This window comes from Nomascus leucogenys, chromosome 4, assembly GCF_006542625.1.
Source record: "Nomascus leucogenys isolate Asia chromosome 4, Asia_NLE_v1, whole genome shotgun sequence".
NCBI classification, from domain to species: domain Eukaryota; kingdom Metazoa; phylum Chordata; class Mammalia; order Primates; family Hylobatidae; genus Nomascus; species Nomascus leucogenys.
Genome location: NC_044384.1, coordinates 935,935 through 953,688, shown reverse-complemented (window position 1 = coordinate 953,688; position 17,754 = coordinate 935,935). Strand labels below are relative to the sequence as shown.

The window sequence follows — 17,754 nt, the reverse complement described above, 5'->3', positions numbered from 1 at the left end:
CGCTTAGTGCTTGTGTCTTTGATTAGTTTGTATTTTAAATAGCGAAAGATGGTGAGGTGCTGGTTTAAAAAGCTGTGTAATTGTCAAAGGCTTACTTTCTGACTAGTACATAGAATTTTTAAGATATGAACTCTATGGACAGATAAGTCAAAGTATGATTATTTAATGTTCTTTAACTTACATACAGACTTCCTTCATTGACTGTGATTCCTAAAGACTATTTTTCGAGTGTGTACTTATTAATAGTTGAACTATGTGAATTGCCATTCTGCTGGGTCAAAATTGTTTGAATATCAGCAATTTCACTCTGTGGTGTAAGTACATCCTGTCTGCTTTCTTGACAGGGTTAAATTAGACACATGTGAACATTTTTGAGTTGCTGTATAGGAAGAACTGCACTGCCAGCAGCCACATGAGCAGAGCCTGCGCCCTAAAGTGATGTGATGTGAGCGCATGTTCTGACATGGCCGCTCTGTAGGTTTCCAGGCCTACAGAGTTCCAGCCTTCTGCTCCACTCCACTGCCTCCAGGCAGGGTTCTGCAGAATTGTCCCCAATCAGATGACTCATCATATGTGCTTTAATTGCAGTCTTACTACACAGACTTAAATTATGAAATTTTAAAAATAACTAAAAAGTCCAGCGCATAGTTAGCAGATACCATTTTATTTGTCATATCATATCCCATTTGTTCTGTTTTCCAGTTTAGCTCCTGAAACACGAGAAATATCCCATTGGTCATTGTAAAACAAGTGGATAAACCTTAAGGCCCATTTCCCATGGTGATTTGCAGGAGGACCCTGCTTGCTCCATGTGTGTGCCCTGTCCTGGAAGCCTTTGGTAGTTGTCCCTTGCAGGCGTATGCAGGCACACTCACAACAGTCTGTTTTTCTGTCCCATCTGGTGTTACAAACTGTCTTGAAGGACAGAATAGGAGTTACCTATTTTTCTGTCACCTACAAGTATTATCTTGGGTGTAAACATGTTTGTTGACTTAAATGTCAGTAAATACATTTATTTTAAAGTCTAAAATCCAATATTATGTATTTCCATATAAAATGAAAGATAATGCATATTTAAAAATACGTGTATATGGAACCGTGAGCCTGAATGTGTGGCCTGGGTCTGGATCACACTAACCACTGCAATGGGTTTTATTTGGCAGTTTGCGTGTGAACTTGGACATGGGCAAAGCGGTGTATGGATGGATGATGAGGAAAGATGAGAACATCCCTGGCACGGTCGTTCGGACCAGCACTATCCCAGAGGAACTTGGGCGCCTGGTGTATTTATTGACAGACAAAACAGGTACTGTTCATGGTCTGTGTTCACCTTTGAATGGACGAAATGACATTTAATAAAAAATAGCATAGCATATAGATATATGTTTATGTATATATGTGTATGTATTGGAACAGATCATTGAATCCGTATTTAGAATTTTTCAGGCTCTACTCTTGAAACTGTCACACAGCTTAATCATCTTCTAGTATACACAGTATCATAAGAATTATCAAAATGTTAAGTTCTTAGAGCTTTAAGTAACATATTTCTGTGTTTTTAATTTTCTACAGTCTTACAGTTTTTTTTTTTAAACTGCCTTTATAACACCTCCCTAGTGGCTTATTAAGAGCAAGAATTCCATGTTTGTTTATTATAGAATAATACTTGTGAGCTATTAGAAGAAAATAACAGATATGTTAATTTGGTATTTAATATTCACATTCTCCTAAAAAGCTTTACTACAGACTATTTATCCCACTCTAAAGCTCTAGGACCAAAATTCTGTTTGTCCTTACTTAATTTTCTTCTTTTTTTCATCAAAGAACTCTTACCAATCTGCAACAGATTAAAGACAAACAATTGGAATCTGGTACTATAAGCAAAGCCACATCTGAGAGCTAAAATTCCTCCTTGGTTTATTGATTTATAATTTAAAGTGCAAGTAATTCTTAGTGAACTAAAAATAAAAGAATACTTATGTAGCGTGATAAACAAAATACGTTGCAAACAAAATTCAACATAGTTTTAAATTATTAAATAGTAGAAAAATCCTCACTATAGTCAGCAAGAGGACAGAGAAATCTGCAAACAAGACTGTTATTTAAAATTCATAATGGAGGCTCTAGCCATTGCAGCAAGACAAATAGAAATAAGATATAAGACTAAAGGAAGAAGCAAATATTTGCAGATACAGCAAAAGTGGCAGGTTACAGATTAAAATAACAAAATAGGTCTCTAATACATAGTGGAGAATAGACCGAAGAATAAAGCTCCATTCACAGCAGCTGCGTGCATAGAAGACACAGAGGCAGGAACCTGAGGAATGAATGGAAAGGGCACACAGACGGTCCCTAGCTTCACAGTCGCTCGACTTGATGCGACTTTGATCGAGTGGTGCGGTAGCTTCACTCGAACTCGATGGTGGTGCAGTAGCTTCACTCGGGACTGTACTTCCACTATGCGTGCAGCAATTCTTTTTTTCACTTTCAATACGGTATTCAAGAAATTACATGAGATATTCTTTGTGTTAGCTGATTTTGCCCAACTGTCAGGTAACATAAGGGTTCTGACACAGTTAAGGTAGACAGGGCTAGGCCATGGTATTCGGAAGGTGAGATGCATTAAATGCATTTTCTACTGAGGATGGGTCTCTTGGGACACAACCCCATCATAAGTTGAGGAGTCTCTGTTTTGGAAGTCATACTATTATCTCAAAACTAGAAATTCAATATTCTTTGTGTCAGCTCTCATGATGAATTTGTAAGTTTAGTGTAATTGAAAGTTCGGTTGTTGGATTTGTGTTTGAGTTCCATTAGACTTTGTCTTGTGAGAGGTTGAGGAACTTGGCCAAGAGAGCAATGTTTATGAATCCCAGTGACTCGGAGAGCAATTTGAGGGGCTTCTGGTTCAAAAAGGTAGACTGAGACAGAGTGTTAGGATTTTCCCTTCCCAACCTCATGAAGCCTACAGAAAAATGTTTAAAGAATAAATAAATCCATGGTAATACACAGAAAACAAGCAGGAGTAAAAATATTAGAGGATCTAGAAATTGAGTTATTTCTGGAAAACAGTTGGAATCAGTTTGCAGGTAAAAGCAGAACAAAGCAGACCGAAGTTGCCAGTGGCTGCTGAGGAGACCCCACATGGGTGGGAGAAACTTCCCGCAGAACCGAAGGGTGGACGAGCCCCAGACCTGGAGCCGACAGGTGTGTGGGGCGGCACGGGAAGCCATCAGGCCACCGTGAGCGGCACCTGTGAGAGCAGGTGACCACCAGGATCTGCTCATGCGCCACCTGTGAGGACTGCTTTCCCAACGTGGAGAGGCTTTTGGGGAGAAGCACTCACTGGTTCATGTGCCCTGCCCCTTACGCAGAGTTCACAGACAGCCCCTTGATTTGGAAACCAGCCCTTTGGAGGAACAGGTTTATGGAACTTCAGAAGAAACCCACCCCAGCTTACTTTACAAACAACTTAGTCTTTATTGATAAATATAATCAGAAATGAAGAATCACCAGCATGAAATCAAAGTAACAAAATATGAACAACCATACTGTTCTCAAAGAAAACAAATTCATAGAAAAAGCAAAAGAAACTTCAAGAAAATGTTCAGAATTTTAAGAGAATTTATTCATATGTATGAGCTTAATATCCAAATTCAGTGGCAATTCTGTACGCCAGCAACAATTAGGACATTTAATACCAAAACACCAGTTAGAATAACAACAAAAAGTATAAAATCATTAAAAATAAATGTAAACAAAAATGCGTAAGACCTAAATGGATGTAAGTTTTTAAAATTTGAAATTTTAAAATTTTAAAATTTTAAAAACGCCCTTAAGACCAAAATAGGTAGGCATGCTGTCTTCATGAATAGAATATCTTAGCATAATAAAGATGTGATGTGTTTGCAAGCCTAGGAGGAATCAGAAACTCCTGTTCACTATTGGTGGGAACTTAAGTTAGCGCATCACTTGGTAAAACACATTTTGGCATCATCAGTCAATGCACGTGTTCTGTCATCAGTCAAGTTGAATATGCATGTGTTCTACTCTCCAGCTGTTTTGCTCCTGCTTCTGTTCCCTAAAGAAATGTTTTCACATCTACACCAGAAGACATGCATAAGAGTATTCATAGCATTCTAATGCTTAACAAAAGCAAGCAACTGTCTAGATGTAACATAAAAAAGTTTATCAAAAATAGAATGGACCAATAAATTGTGGAATGTTCTTACAGTTGAATACTAAATAGCAGTGACAATGGAGTACGGATATTGACAGAAACATGGATGGATTTCAAAATAGAATGTTCAAGAACTAAGAGAAACATAAAAAAATTTAATAAGGTTTATTTATATAAAGATAAAAGCCATAAAAGATTAAACCATTTAATATTTAGAGGAAAATAAAGGATCAAGCTGTAAATAAAAGAAACATTAAAAAAAGCATGTAGACCAATATGAATCAGAAGGAAACTGGTATATCTACCTTGATTAATATTAAGCAAAATAAACCTTAAAATGAAAAACGTTATTTAAGAAAGAGGGTCACTACATAAAAGGTTCAATTCAAAATGTTTGTGTACTTAATAAAATAGCTTCAATACATAAAGCAAGAATTGATACAGGGGGCCGGGCGCAGTGGCTCACGCTTGTAATCCCAGCACTTTGGGAGGCCGTGGCGGGTGGATCACGAGGTCAGGAGATCGAGACCACGGTGAAACCCCGTCTCTACTAAAAATACAAAAAAAATTAGCCGGGCGTGGTGGCGGGCGCCTGTAGTCCCAGCTACTCGGAGAGGCTGAGGCAGGAGAATGACGTGAGCCCAGGAGGCGGAGCTTGCAGTGAGCCGAGATTGCGCCACTGCACTCCAGCCTGGGCGACAGAGTGAGACTCTGTCTCAAAAAAAAAAAAAAAGAAAAAAAAAAAGATACAGGGAGAAATTGATTATTTGCTGTCAACCACAGGAAGAAATGTTTAGATCTCTTTTGTTTATTGATTAGCCAAGCAGGCAGTTCAGAAGATTTGAATAGCATAATTGTCAGTTTAGATCTTATGGACATATATAGAATTATTTATCTAACAACTAGAAACACATGTGCTTATCAGACATGTATGAGAAAGTCACAAAAATTTGATACATACTAGGCTGTGAGTCAAATTTCAATAAATTTTAAAGAGTGGATATTTCTGATCACAATAAAAAAGAGATAAGAGTTAGAAGTTAATAACAGAAATAAGTTTTTAAATCTCTGCATTTTTAGAAATTGAAGTATATACTTTTAAATAGCATAGATCCAAAAATAATAGAGATTAAAAATGCCTAGAACTAAATAATAATATAATCACTTTATATCAAAGCCCATGAATGTACAAAAAAAAGGTTTTACAGGAACTTTCCCTCATTTTTTTAAATAGAAAAACAAGAAAGCCTAAAAATTTTCTAAATGGCCAACTCAAGAATAGTAAAATAAATTCAAGGAAAATACAAGGAAAGAAGACACCAACAGAAAGCAGTGACTTGATAAAACCATCAAGGATTAATATGTCCTGTCAGACTTTTGAAAAGACAACAAAATAAACACACTTTCAAAATTCTGATCTTTAAAAAGTAAGAAAAGGTGGGCCAGACGCAGTGACTCACACCCATAATCCCAGCACTTTGGGAGGCTGAGGTGGGTGGATCACCTGAGGTCAGGAGTTCAAGACCAGCCTGACCAACATGGAGAAACCCTGTCTCTACTAAAAATACAAAAATTAGCCGGGCATGGTGGTGCATGCCTGTAGTCTTAGCTACTCAGGAGGCTGAGGCAGGAGAATCATTTGAACCTGGGAGGCGGAGATCCTGGTGAGGCGAGATCGCACCATTGCATGCCAGCCTGGGCAACAGGAATGAAACTCCATTTCAAAAAAAAAAAGTAAGACAAAGCATGAACACATTACAAAAGAGAAGAGAAACATAGATACAGATGTATCTGATATTTAAAAGAAATTTTAAGAGAATGACAGTGTTTTATAACCAGTAAATCTAAAAAGCTGAGTAATAGAAAAATTCTCAGAAAAAAAGTGTAAGCTGTTAAAAATGACTCAGAAGAAACAGTTTTAACAATCCTAAAACCATTACAGTAGTTTTTAAAAAAATCTTGGGCCGGGCGCAGTGGCTCGTGCCAGTAATCCCAGCACTTTGGGAGGCCGAGGCAGGTGGATCACCTGAGGTCGGGAGTTCGAGACCAGCCTGACCAACATGGTGAAACCCTGTCTCTACTAATGGATCTACTGACGGATCTGGCCAAATCACATTGAAAACTTTCTGGAAAGGATTCACGATTCCAGTTGCCATTAAGAACATACGTGGTTCCTGGGAGGAGGTCACCATTTATACAGGTTTGGAAGAAATTGATTCCAACCCTCAGGGATGACTGTTTGAAGGTTTCGAGACCTCAGCGGAGGAAGGAGCTGCAGGTGTGGCGAAAATAGTGAGAGAATTAGGAGTGGAGCCTGAAGATGACTGAACTGTGGCAACCTCAGGATGAAACTCGAACAGATGAGGAGTTGCATCTTACGGATGAGCAAAGAAAGTAGTTTCTTGAAATGGAATCCGCTCCTGGAGAAGATGCTGTGAACGTTGCTAAAGTGACAACCAAGGATTTAGAAGATTCCATAAGCTAACTTGATAAAGCAGTGGCAGGGTCTGAGAGCATCGACTTCCGTTTCAAGTGAAGTTCTGTGAGTGAAGTGCTATCCAACAACATTGCATGCTACGGAGAAATCTTTTGTGAAAGGAAGAGTCAGTTCATGTGGCAAACTTCATTGTTGTCTTATTTAAGGAATTGCCACAGCCAGTCCAAACTTCAGCAGCCACCACCCTGATCAGTCAGCAGCTGTCAACATTAAGACAAGACCCTCTACCAGCAAAAAGATTAAAAGTTGCTGAAGGCTCAGATGATTGTTAGCACGTTTTTAAAATATTTTAAAATTATGGTAGGTATATTGTTTTTTAGACATCCTACTAATTGCACATGTAATAGACTTAGTATAGTGTAAACATCACTTTTCTATGACCTGGGAAATGCAAAAATTCACGTGGCTTACTGTGTTGTGATAGTCACTTCATTGCCCAGGTCTGGAACCAAGCTCTTCCACTGTCTCTGAGTTGTGCCTGTAGTTTCCTGTCTAGTTTCCTATGTACTTCATGTCCTCAATTGGAAAGGGCTTTGGAATCAAATCCGGGATTGAGTCTTGGTGCCCCTCAACTATGTGTGATGTTAGGCAAATCCTTTAACCCTTCTGGGCAAAAGAAATGTGTTGTCAGTCACTAAAATGTTGTGATAGTTTGTTACACAGCTCTAGATAACAGGGGCACCCAGGCCAACAGAGAAATACAAATCACTCTCAACTCTGAAAACAGCTGGTTATGCCCCCTTGCCTTTGTGAGGCCTCTAGTACCCTGGTGAAACCAGTGCATGTATTTCCTGCTAATCGGTTGTTTTATTCCAGGAACTTAAATAATTAAGATCTTTCTATTTGGTATTCCGTGTTCTAGTCATATAAATAATTCTGCTCTTTTGCTCTGCCCTTCAGTGTGTAAATCAGAAGTCAGACAGGCTTTTGCAGTCACCTTGGGGTCCTCAGTCACAGCAGAGTTTCTGTAACTGTGGATGGTTGTTTGATATTATTAAGCGTCCTGGTTCTCGGTATCAGGAGGCATGTTGAGGTGTAAGGCAGTTTGCAGATATCTTCTAAGTGCCTTGAGCTTCAGCTGAAGTGATGGAGAGTGAACTGCTGTCTCAGGAGCCTTATGATACTAACATAATTGGAAGGTGGTCCCTCGCATGATTGTAAATGGGGTCTGTGCTTCATCAATAAGCTTTTGGATAAGAAGCGTCCATCACAGTGGTTCTCTCATTTGCCACGGCAGAATAGAAAATGAAGTATCCCAATAATTGCATTATAGTTTCCTTCTTGTGGACAAGAAAGCAATGTGGTATAATTAGGTTTGATTGGAGTGCACATTTCCGGTAAGATCTGAAATTAATGATGTTGCTATAGTGACACATCTGCGGCCACCAGTGCGTGAAACATAAAGCAATTCATTCGACAAGCGTAGACATCTGTGAATTGCAAGGATGCAGAGCATATTGACACTGACCAGAAATACTCGACGCCGGCTGATAAATGAACAAATGATGCTGAAACAGGAGGACAGATAATTTGTACTTAATCTGCTGGGAGAACTTTAATCTTCTCACTGGTTGCATTTGACAGTGCCATTGTTTAAAGAACAATGCTGCAGAGAACTCATAAATTTTAAAACTTAACTCAGGGTGCAGCCTATTAAAGCAATACATTAATTCCTTTGTTAGGGAGGTTTTGTCTTCATGTAGAACAAAGCCGTTACTAAAAACACCCACTAAAACAACAGGTTTTTTAGGACTCACATTTTAATTATAGCATCCATTACCAAAATGCCATGTTGTTCAGAATTGAATCACATGTAAGTTTCACAAGACGGCATCATCATGAAGGGGAAAGCTGTTTTCCCAGTTTGTAAGGTCAGGCAAGCATGACGTGTGTGCTAGTGAGTGCATACGAGGCAAGCAAATCTCACAGGTAAGACTTGGAAATGTTTTTTAAACCAAGTCTCTTATGCATGATGCTAATAACCAGGTATTCAGTTACAACAAACATGAGTAGCCTTACTGGTACTGTTTTTACTAATGTGTGTCCTTGGATATGAGTGCTGTAATTAACATTTTGGGGGTGTTTGGGCCAGTTGAGATATTAACACATGCAGATACTCAACTGATGCGTACAGTACTGAGAATCGTAGTTTAGAGAAAGCCTGATTTGCAGAGACTGTATTTGACTTTGAATATAATATTTGACTTCACTTTAAACAGTGTCATTGACTTTGAATATATTTGGCTTCACTTTTAAAAAGTGTCAAATATTTTCAAAATTCAAAGCATACTTTAAAGACTGGCAAATTAGTCTTATCACTTAAGTTTTGTTTCCATTTCTTGTAAGGTCTAAGTAAGTTTGTGTTTTGATACATCCATTGACTATGTGTGTGTCTTACTTTGTTTAACAAGAAAGTTCATTGCTCTAGGTGCGTGGCGTATCTCAGTGTTACCTTTGTTTATATATTAAAATCATTGGCTCCCTCTTGTCTGATGATGTGGTAGAGTTTAGGGGTGAGGCCAGTTCACAGTTCAGGAGTATCTGGTCCGAAACCTCTGCAGCTGTGTCACAGACACTGTCTCCTCGGCTCAGTCGTGGGTCACATCTGTTGCCACTCTGAGAATGATGCCTGCAGGACTTTTTCCCTAGAAATTAATTTCCTCTTTGCCTGCTTTGTTCATTACAGTCCCAAAAAAACTCTTTTTCATTAAAGAGCTGTAGCTTTTTTTTTTTTTTAAGAAATCAGAAACCTTTTGTCAAAAGACATTTTCTGTCTATATAGCTACATACCACAGCCGAGTCTGCCGTGATTCTCTTTGACGTGACAGCACGCTTACTCTCTGGCTGCATTCATTCCTCTCTTTTTCAAAGCTTCCAACTTGGGGGCATACTAATTTCTGTCATATTAAAATGACAAAAGTTGTAGAAATCATCAGTGTTTGAAATCATGGAGAGCATTTGAAGTAAGATTTGAAAAATAATTTTGTATTACAGACTCTACGTTTTCTACTACTGCATAAGAGGTGAAGGAAAGTCTGAAATTAGCAAGTTATGAAATTAAAAAATCATCGAGATTTAAAAAATATTTTTGGGCTTCATCTTCATATGTGAAGAAAGTACATGTGCCACTCACCTGAAGGAATGTCTGCATAAGTATTGCAGTTTCTTTAACCCAACAAGGTGTGATTACATTTATTCACATGGACAGAATAACAAACCCAAAAACTTTATCGTTCATTGATGAGACGTGTTAATCATTTATTTGAATATATCAGTTTTAAGCTACTGATAACATGATTGATTAGCAACAGAAACATTTTAGAAGATACCACTCGTTTGTTTAATTCAAATGATCAACTGTCAGGATACATCACTCTCTTATTCAACTCTCACCACAATCTAACTTTAAAACATTCTCTTCACCCCAAAAAGCAACCTTGGCACTCCCCATCCTCCCCTTCCATCGCCCGTGCCCCAGGCAGCGCCTGGTTACTTTCTGTCTCTGAGGACTTGCCTGTCCTGGGCGTTCCACGTAAATGAGTCAGACGTATGCAGTCCCTGCCGGCCTCCTTCACCGGCATATACTCTTTTACTGGTTCATTCGTATTGTAGCGTATATCAGTGCCTCATTTCTGTTTATTGCCAAATAATATTCCATCATGTAGATACACCACACTTTATTTATCCATTCATAAGGTGATGGACATGGGTTGTTTCTACTTTTTGCCTATTATGACTAATGCTGCTGCGAGCATTCAGGGTTCTAACCAATGCAGTTAGGCAAAAGCAAGAAGGTGGCATCCACATTGTAAAGGAGGGCAAAACTCTCCGTATGTGTGACATGGTCATCTCCGTAGGAAATCCTCAGGAGTCACCCAGCCCTCTATTAATTAAAGGGATTTGGTAAGATTGTAGGACACAAGATCAACACACAGGAATGAAATTGTATTTCTGTATGCTAACAATGAACTATCCAGAGATAGAATTAAGAAAACAATTGTATTTACAGTGCATCAAAAAATATTTCATTGTGTTAAGAAGGCAACAATTCTAGCCTCTTTGATCTATAGGTTCTGTGTAATACCTATTAAAATCCCAGCTACCTTTGCATAAATTGGCAGGCTGATTCTGAAATTCACATGGAGATACTAGGGATTCAGCATGGCTACAACAATCTTGAAAAACAAACAAAGTTAGAGGACTTGCAACTCGTGATTTCTTCTTTTTTTTTTAAAAAAAGACATATGCATCCGAGAAATGTGGGCTGCAGAGTGGGGGGTGGGTGAAAGATGTGAGGTTGGGGGTTTGTTTTGTTTTGTTTTGTTTTTGAAACAGAGTCTTGCTCTGTCACCCAGGCTGGAGTGCAGTGGCGCAATTGTGGGTCACCGAAGCCTTGATCTCCTGGGCTTAAGTGATCCTCGTGCCTCAGCACCCAAAATGCCAGGATTAGAGGCATGAGCCATTACACCTGGCAGCAGCTCCTGGTTTCAAAACCTAATACAAAGCTACAGTAATCAAGACAATGTGGTATGTGGTGCGGGCATAAGGACAGACACATAGATTGATGGACTAGAAGTGAGAGGCCATAAATAAATCCAAACACTTATGGTCATTGGGTTTTCAACAAGGATGCCAAGATAATTCTATGGAGAAAGAATCGTCTTTTCAACAAATGGTGCTGGGCAACTAGATATCCCATGCAAAAAATGAAGTTGGGTACTTATCCCACTTGTACCCAAAAGCTAACTCAAAATGGATCATAGACCTAAACACAAACACTAAAATTATAGTATTTTTAAATTACTCAGCTTTGAGAAAGTATTCTAAATTTCTTGTATAGTTTGAATTGTTTGCCCCCTCCAAAACTCTTACTGAAATGTCATCCCCAGTGTGACACTATTAAGAAGTGGGGCCTCTAAGAGGCAAGTGGGTCATGAGGGATCTGCTCTCATGAATGAATGAATCTACTCATGGATTAATGGGTGAATGGATCAATGGGTTTTCATGGAGTGTTAGTTGTCACAAGAGTGGGTCTGTTATAAAAGCCACTTTGACCCTTATGAGCCTGCTCCCATCGTGGGGCGGCCTGCAGTGCCTCAGGACTCTGCAGAGAGTCCCCACCAGCAGAAAGGCCCTGACCAGATGCAGCACCTCAGCCTCCGACTTTCCAGCCTCCAGAACTGTAAGAAATAAATTCCTTTTTAAAATTAATTACCCAGTCTCAGGTATTTGGTTACAGCAACAGAAAATGGACTAAGACAGTTCTCCATTTCATTCCCCCCAGCTCCAATTAAGTAACTGAATAAGACTTTTGGTGTCTACTGAGATACAAAGCTTTATAAACATAACTCAAAAGGAAAAATAGTTCAAACCTAAGTTTCAGTTATCTTTTAAATTATTTTCAACTAAATGCATAAATGCACAGATATTATATTCAGTATTTTAGCATCGCCTTGTATGTTTCTGTGACAGCCATCTGGTCTCCAGTATTTTCAAGGGGTCTTTGCGTACATGTAGAATTCCTCTCAGTTTTCCCCAAGTAGCAGTAAGAAGCAAAGTATAATAGCATAGCTGAAGTTGGGAATCTCAGAACTTGAAATACTACCATGAAGCTGAGAAAGGACATCTAACTAAAGCACTGGATTACAATAGTGCTTTAAAATCCCTGATTTACTGTCTAGAAAGAGTCTGTGAATGGAGTGATTATAAATGATGTAATTTTGTTTTTGGAAAACATCTGTTGTCCATGTGGATTTTTTGCATTTAGAAATGCCAGAGTTTTCTTCTCCAGAAAAAGATGTCCCAAAGTCAATGATAAGTACCTCAACTATATGCCACTTTCAACCCATGATGAATTCGTGGGCTAGGAATCGATTGTGGGCGGCTGTTTACATCAGAGGAGGCAGCCAGACACCCTGCTTCCTAATGGAAGGACACTCCCCACGCTGCAGCAGTCTCCGCGGAACCTCGCCTCGCCAGCCTTGCCCAGCCGTGGCTCACAGGAAACACAGGGCCCACAGGCACAGGAGAAATGGCCAGTGGCCAAGTGCGAACTGAAACCGTCAGTGCAGGTTCTTTAACAAATCAATTTCAAGGAAGAAAGAGATGGAGGAGAAAGCTGTAGAGTGAAAGAGGCTCAAGAGACCTTTCCTGGATCCATAATTCAGACAAGCAGTGTAAAAAACTATGACACACGAGACACCTGGAAGTTAGAACCCTGACTTCTGTTTGACATGGAGGAGTTATTGTGGCTTTCTGGTATGATAATATTTCAGTTCTGTTTAAAGTGCCTGTCTTTCACAAATGATACTCACATGCCCATGGTTGAAATGATATGGCTCAGATTAGTTTCAGCAGCACCAAGAGGAGGAGTGAAGTGGGGGCTCAGATGAAGGAGCTGCTCTAGGTCCATGTTGCCAAAAAGGAGCGATGGCCACAGGGCTTTCAGGAGACTGTCTTCTTGAGGTAATTTAACATTTTCTTTTAAAAATGTAGAAGGGGTGAAAAGAACATACATTCCTGGATTTAAGTTCCTTGCATTTCATATCTTTCAAATTTACATACAGAAATGACATTTTCTGTGTGTTTTGGTTTTATTCCAGCTATAGGCATGTGTGCATGCATCCGTGCGTGCAAGCACACACGTACACACAGACACACACAGCAAGATTGATGCCCCACATACCATGAGGGGTTTCTAGTGTGTATTGCACATGTTGAAATGGTATTATTACCAGGAAAGTGGAAATTTTGACCATTAGACACCCAAAATCAACATTTCACTGTTCAAATCAACTGCCCTACTAAAGCATCAGAAATACATTGGTCTAGCAAAGTGAAATTGGCACATAATTATGTTTATAACCATCTTACTCGTTGATTTCCTTTAAGAAAACTGTGTTATTTAAAACCTATTATAAAGTTTCATATCCAGAAAACTTGAATCTTTTACTGTCTACAATTTTTCTCATTGCCTTTTGGCCCACTGTATAAGTGAAAGGGGGTATTATGTCATGTCTGAGGGCAGAATGTACATGATGTTTAAAGAATTTTCGCACATGGCAAATTCCACGTATGCCAAGCCTCTCCTCCCATTTTCTTTTTAAATTTTTGTATGTGTCATTAGAATAGCTTTATTCATAATGCAGTGATATTCCCTGTTGTTTCTGACAGCAGATATATTACACTCAGGTATCGTGTGGTCTGAATGTTCATCTCTCTCTAAAATCCCTGTGTTGAAACTGAGTCCCAGAAGATGGCATGGTACTGATTAAGAGAGAGGACTGGGTCATGGGGCAGAGCCCCCATGAATGGGATTGGTTCCCTTATAAGCAAGGTCCTAGGGAGGCAGGTTCCCTCTCCTAGCCCCTGAGGATGCTGCAGGAAGGCTCCGCCATGATGAGGGCCCTCATCAGACGCCAAGTCTCCTGGTGCCTCATCTTGCATTTCCCAGCTGCGAGAGCTATGAGAAGTAAATGTTGTTTATAAACCACTTGGTTTATGGTATTTTTTTATTTTTATTTTTATCTTTTGAGACAGGGTCTCGCTTTGTCACCTGGGCTGGTTTGAGACAGGGTCTTGCTGTGTGACTCAGGCTGGAATGCAGTGTCGTGATCACAGCTCACTGCAGCCTCAAACTCCTGAGCTCAGTCGATCTTCCTGCCTCAGCCTCCCTAGTAGCTGGGACTACAGGTGTGTGCCGCCATGCCCAGCTTATTTTTGTATTTTTGATAAGATCGAATCTCACTGTGTTGCTCAGGCTGGTCTTGAACTCCTGGGCCCAAGCCATCCTCCTATCTTGGCCTCCCAAAGTGCTGGAATGACAGGTGTGAGCCACCATGTTATAGCAGCCCAGAAGGAGTGAGACAGGTATTAATAACTTAATAGCACATAGTTTCAAAAATCAATTACTATATATTGTGTGGTTTTTTCCTGAAGATCCTGTGTGGCTTTAAATTTATCTGCATGTTCCCAAACCTGTGGTGAGAATCCTATGCTAGCTGCACTTTGCAACATCAATAACAAGGTAAAAAACAGATTTTTCAAATAAATCTTAATTATTTTTAAGGACAGGAAAGAACTAAATATAGAAGGTATCTTCCGGATTTTTTATATAATATTTCCAACTTTGGATTCCACACAGAAAATATTTTCATCCAGGACAGAAACAGTAGTGCAAGTGTTTGATTTCTGTTTACAGCAGTCTCCTATATACCTTCCACCATCCTTGTTTCATAACTTAGGCTCGTTATCATCATTCTTTTTAAAAAATTTAAATCAGCAACTTTTTTGGCTGCTATTTAGCAGTCAGGTTCTGGGGATAGAGTTGGGATAATACAGACACTGCCTTCCTGGAGATTCCACTGCAATAGCGGAGATGCACGCTCAGCAGCTAAAGACCCAGAGAGAAGACAGAGATGACCCAGAGAGAAGACAGAGACGACCCAGAGAGGAGACAGACGACCCAGAGAGGAGACAGAGACGACCCAGAGAGAAGACAGAGACGACCCAGAGAGAAGACAGAGATGACCCAGAGAGAAGACAGAGACGACCCAGAGAGAAGACACAGATGACCCAGAGAGAAGACAGAGATGACCCAGAGAGAAGACAGAGATGACCCAGAGAGAAGACAGAGATGACCCAGAGAGAAGACAGAGATGACCCAGACACCACAGGGACTAGCAAGACGCGGCCCGCTGTTCTCATCGTGTGTTATGAGGCACTCAGCAAATATTAAATACACATTTTATATATTGTGAGTATTTTTGGTAATATATCTACTTTTTAGTGAGACAAATGGGATGTGGAATTCCATGACTATCTATGTGGGTGTCCATTAGGACCATAGCTTGAACTGTAGCTTAATTTTACTATATTTAGATGTAGGGGTTTGTACTTTACAGATCAAAAATTCTCTTCTTAATAGAGAAGTTTGTTGCACTTTAAAATACATTATATTATGTTTAGTTTAAGGAGATAAAACAGCTACTCAGGGACTTAGCATTTCATGTTTCACCTTGATAAGACTTTACAATGTCGTGTAATAATTGTATCTAATGCTAGCCTGATCTGTAATTAGGAAGGAAACACCGCAATGACCTTAACAGAACAGGCCTGGGTGTAAAGAGCAGGAAGGGATGCAGAAAAGCATCTGACAAATGTAGCCCTCGTTCATGCTTTAGGAAGAAAACTCAGAAAACAAGGATTAGAGGGGAACATCCTCAGGTTGCTGAAGAGAATCTTAAAGAGCTGAGACTGAGGCCTCACTCCGTGTGATGGAGACGCACGCTTTCCGTAGGTCAGGAAGGAAGCGAGGGTACTTGTCCAACAGTGCCAGCACTCTAGACAGTGCAGTACGGTAAGAAAGGGCAATGCAAGGCATGGATATCAGAAAGGAAGAAATTGAGTTAAAATTAAAGAAAGAAAATTGTCCCTCTCTGCAGATGGCATAATTATCTACCTAGAAAATCCAAGGAATGTACAAAAAATTCTGTGAGCCATTGAGTTCAGCAGGGTCACAGGGTAGACTGTCCACATGCAGAAACCAATGATGTGTCTACACTTGCAGTGAATATGTGCCAGCTGAAATGAAAAGTACAGTGCCGTTTATAATTCCTTGAAAAAAGCACGGTACTTAGCTGTGAATCTAATATAAAATGTGTGGGACTTGTGGGCTGAAAACTACGTAACACTCATGAAAGAAACCAAAATAGACCGAAATAAACAGAGAGTGATTTTGCTTATGGACCTAAAGTCTCCACACACTAAAAATGTCACTTCTCTTTTCGATATTCAGGTTTAATTCAGTTTCTAACAAGATTTGTTTTGTAGGTAAGATCATTTCCAAATTTATTTTTAAGGCAAAGGAGCAGGATAGCTGAAGTGATTTTGACAAAGAAGAAAGTTGAAGGACTCACTACCAGATTTCAAGACTTAAATAAGCTGCGGTCATCAAGACTGTGTGGTATTGGGGGATTTTTCTTTTTCTTTTTTTTTTTTTTTTTTTTGAGACGGAGTCTCGCTCTGTCACCCAGGCTGGAGTGCAGTGGCACAATCTCGGCTCACTGCAAGCTCCACCTCCCGGGTTCACGCCATTCTCCTGCCTCAGCCTCCTGAGTACCTGGGACTACAGGCATCCGCCACCACACCTGGCTAATTTTTTTGTATTTTTAGTAGAGACAGGGTTTCACTGTGGTCTCGATCTCCTGACCTCGTGATCCGCCCACCTCGGCCTCCCAAAGTGCTGGGATTACAAGCGTGAGCCACCGCGCCCGGCCGGGGAATTTTTCAGTGGATACAGAACCTAGAAGTTGGCGTTGCACCAAAGAGGATATGGGAACAGAACATCAGTATGAGGAAAGATGTTCCTCCTTCGCAGGAGGCAGAGTGGCTGTCCCATAGCCACTTCAGACCCACCATCTGTGTGTTCTCCCCTTTCCCAAAGCTGTCTACTTTCTTAATTCCTGTTTTTTGTTGAGGGCCAGCCACCCTGAGCAAGGCAGTCAGCCTGAGCTGCTCTTCGAGGTCTTGGATCCAGAGCCTCCACATTCAGTTCCCAAGTCCAGTTGATGCTCTTTTCTAGACTTCTGAAGATTTCATGCATTTGCCTCTTCCTTTCTATGTTGATGCCTGCTGCCACATCATCCCTAACTTAGACCTTGTTACCAGTTCTTTCCCCCACATTTGACCCCCACCACTCTGTCCTTAGAATAATGCCTCAGTTAACTCTGTTACCTGGACAGGGCCCATCCAGAATGAAGCTGGGACTCCTGAGCCTGGCTCTGCATGCCCTCTTGGTGGACAGGAGGCTCTCTGCTTCGCTGTGCTCTCTTAATGGGACCTAGAGAGCTCCTCACCCACTCCTCCCTCTCCAGCCCTTCTCTTGTGTGTGTCTTTTCCATTCACAGGCATTTGTCTTTGCTCCTAGACCCATGTGCGAGCCACATACAGCTCCCTCTTCCTGGAGCGCTTCTCTTGTGGAAACCACTAGTAAATTCATATTAATTCTTCAAGTCACAGGTCAGATGCCATCACTCCTGGGAGCAGTCCCTGCCCCCTCTCTGCCGTCTCCTGTGAC

The 17,754-nt window shown here is 40.3% G+C and overlaps 1 protein-coding gene across 4 annotated transcripts in view; it reads left to right on the top strand.

Moving 5' to 3' along the window:
- Positions 1–17,754, top strand: part of ATP9B (ATPase phospholipid transporting 9B (putative)) — a 302,366-nt gene that overhangs the window by 203,085 nt on the left and 81,527 nt on the right. For all 4 annotated transcript variants that reach the window (XM_003280182.4, XM_030810244.1, XM_030810246.1 and 1 more), the window contains one exon: positions 1,164–1,306. In XM_003280182.4, the coding sequence (XP_003280230.2) occupies positions 1,164–1,306 (143 nt within the window). The remainder of the gene's footprint in view (positions 1–1,163; positions 1,307–17,754) is intronic.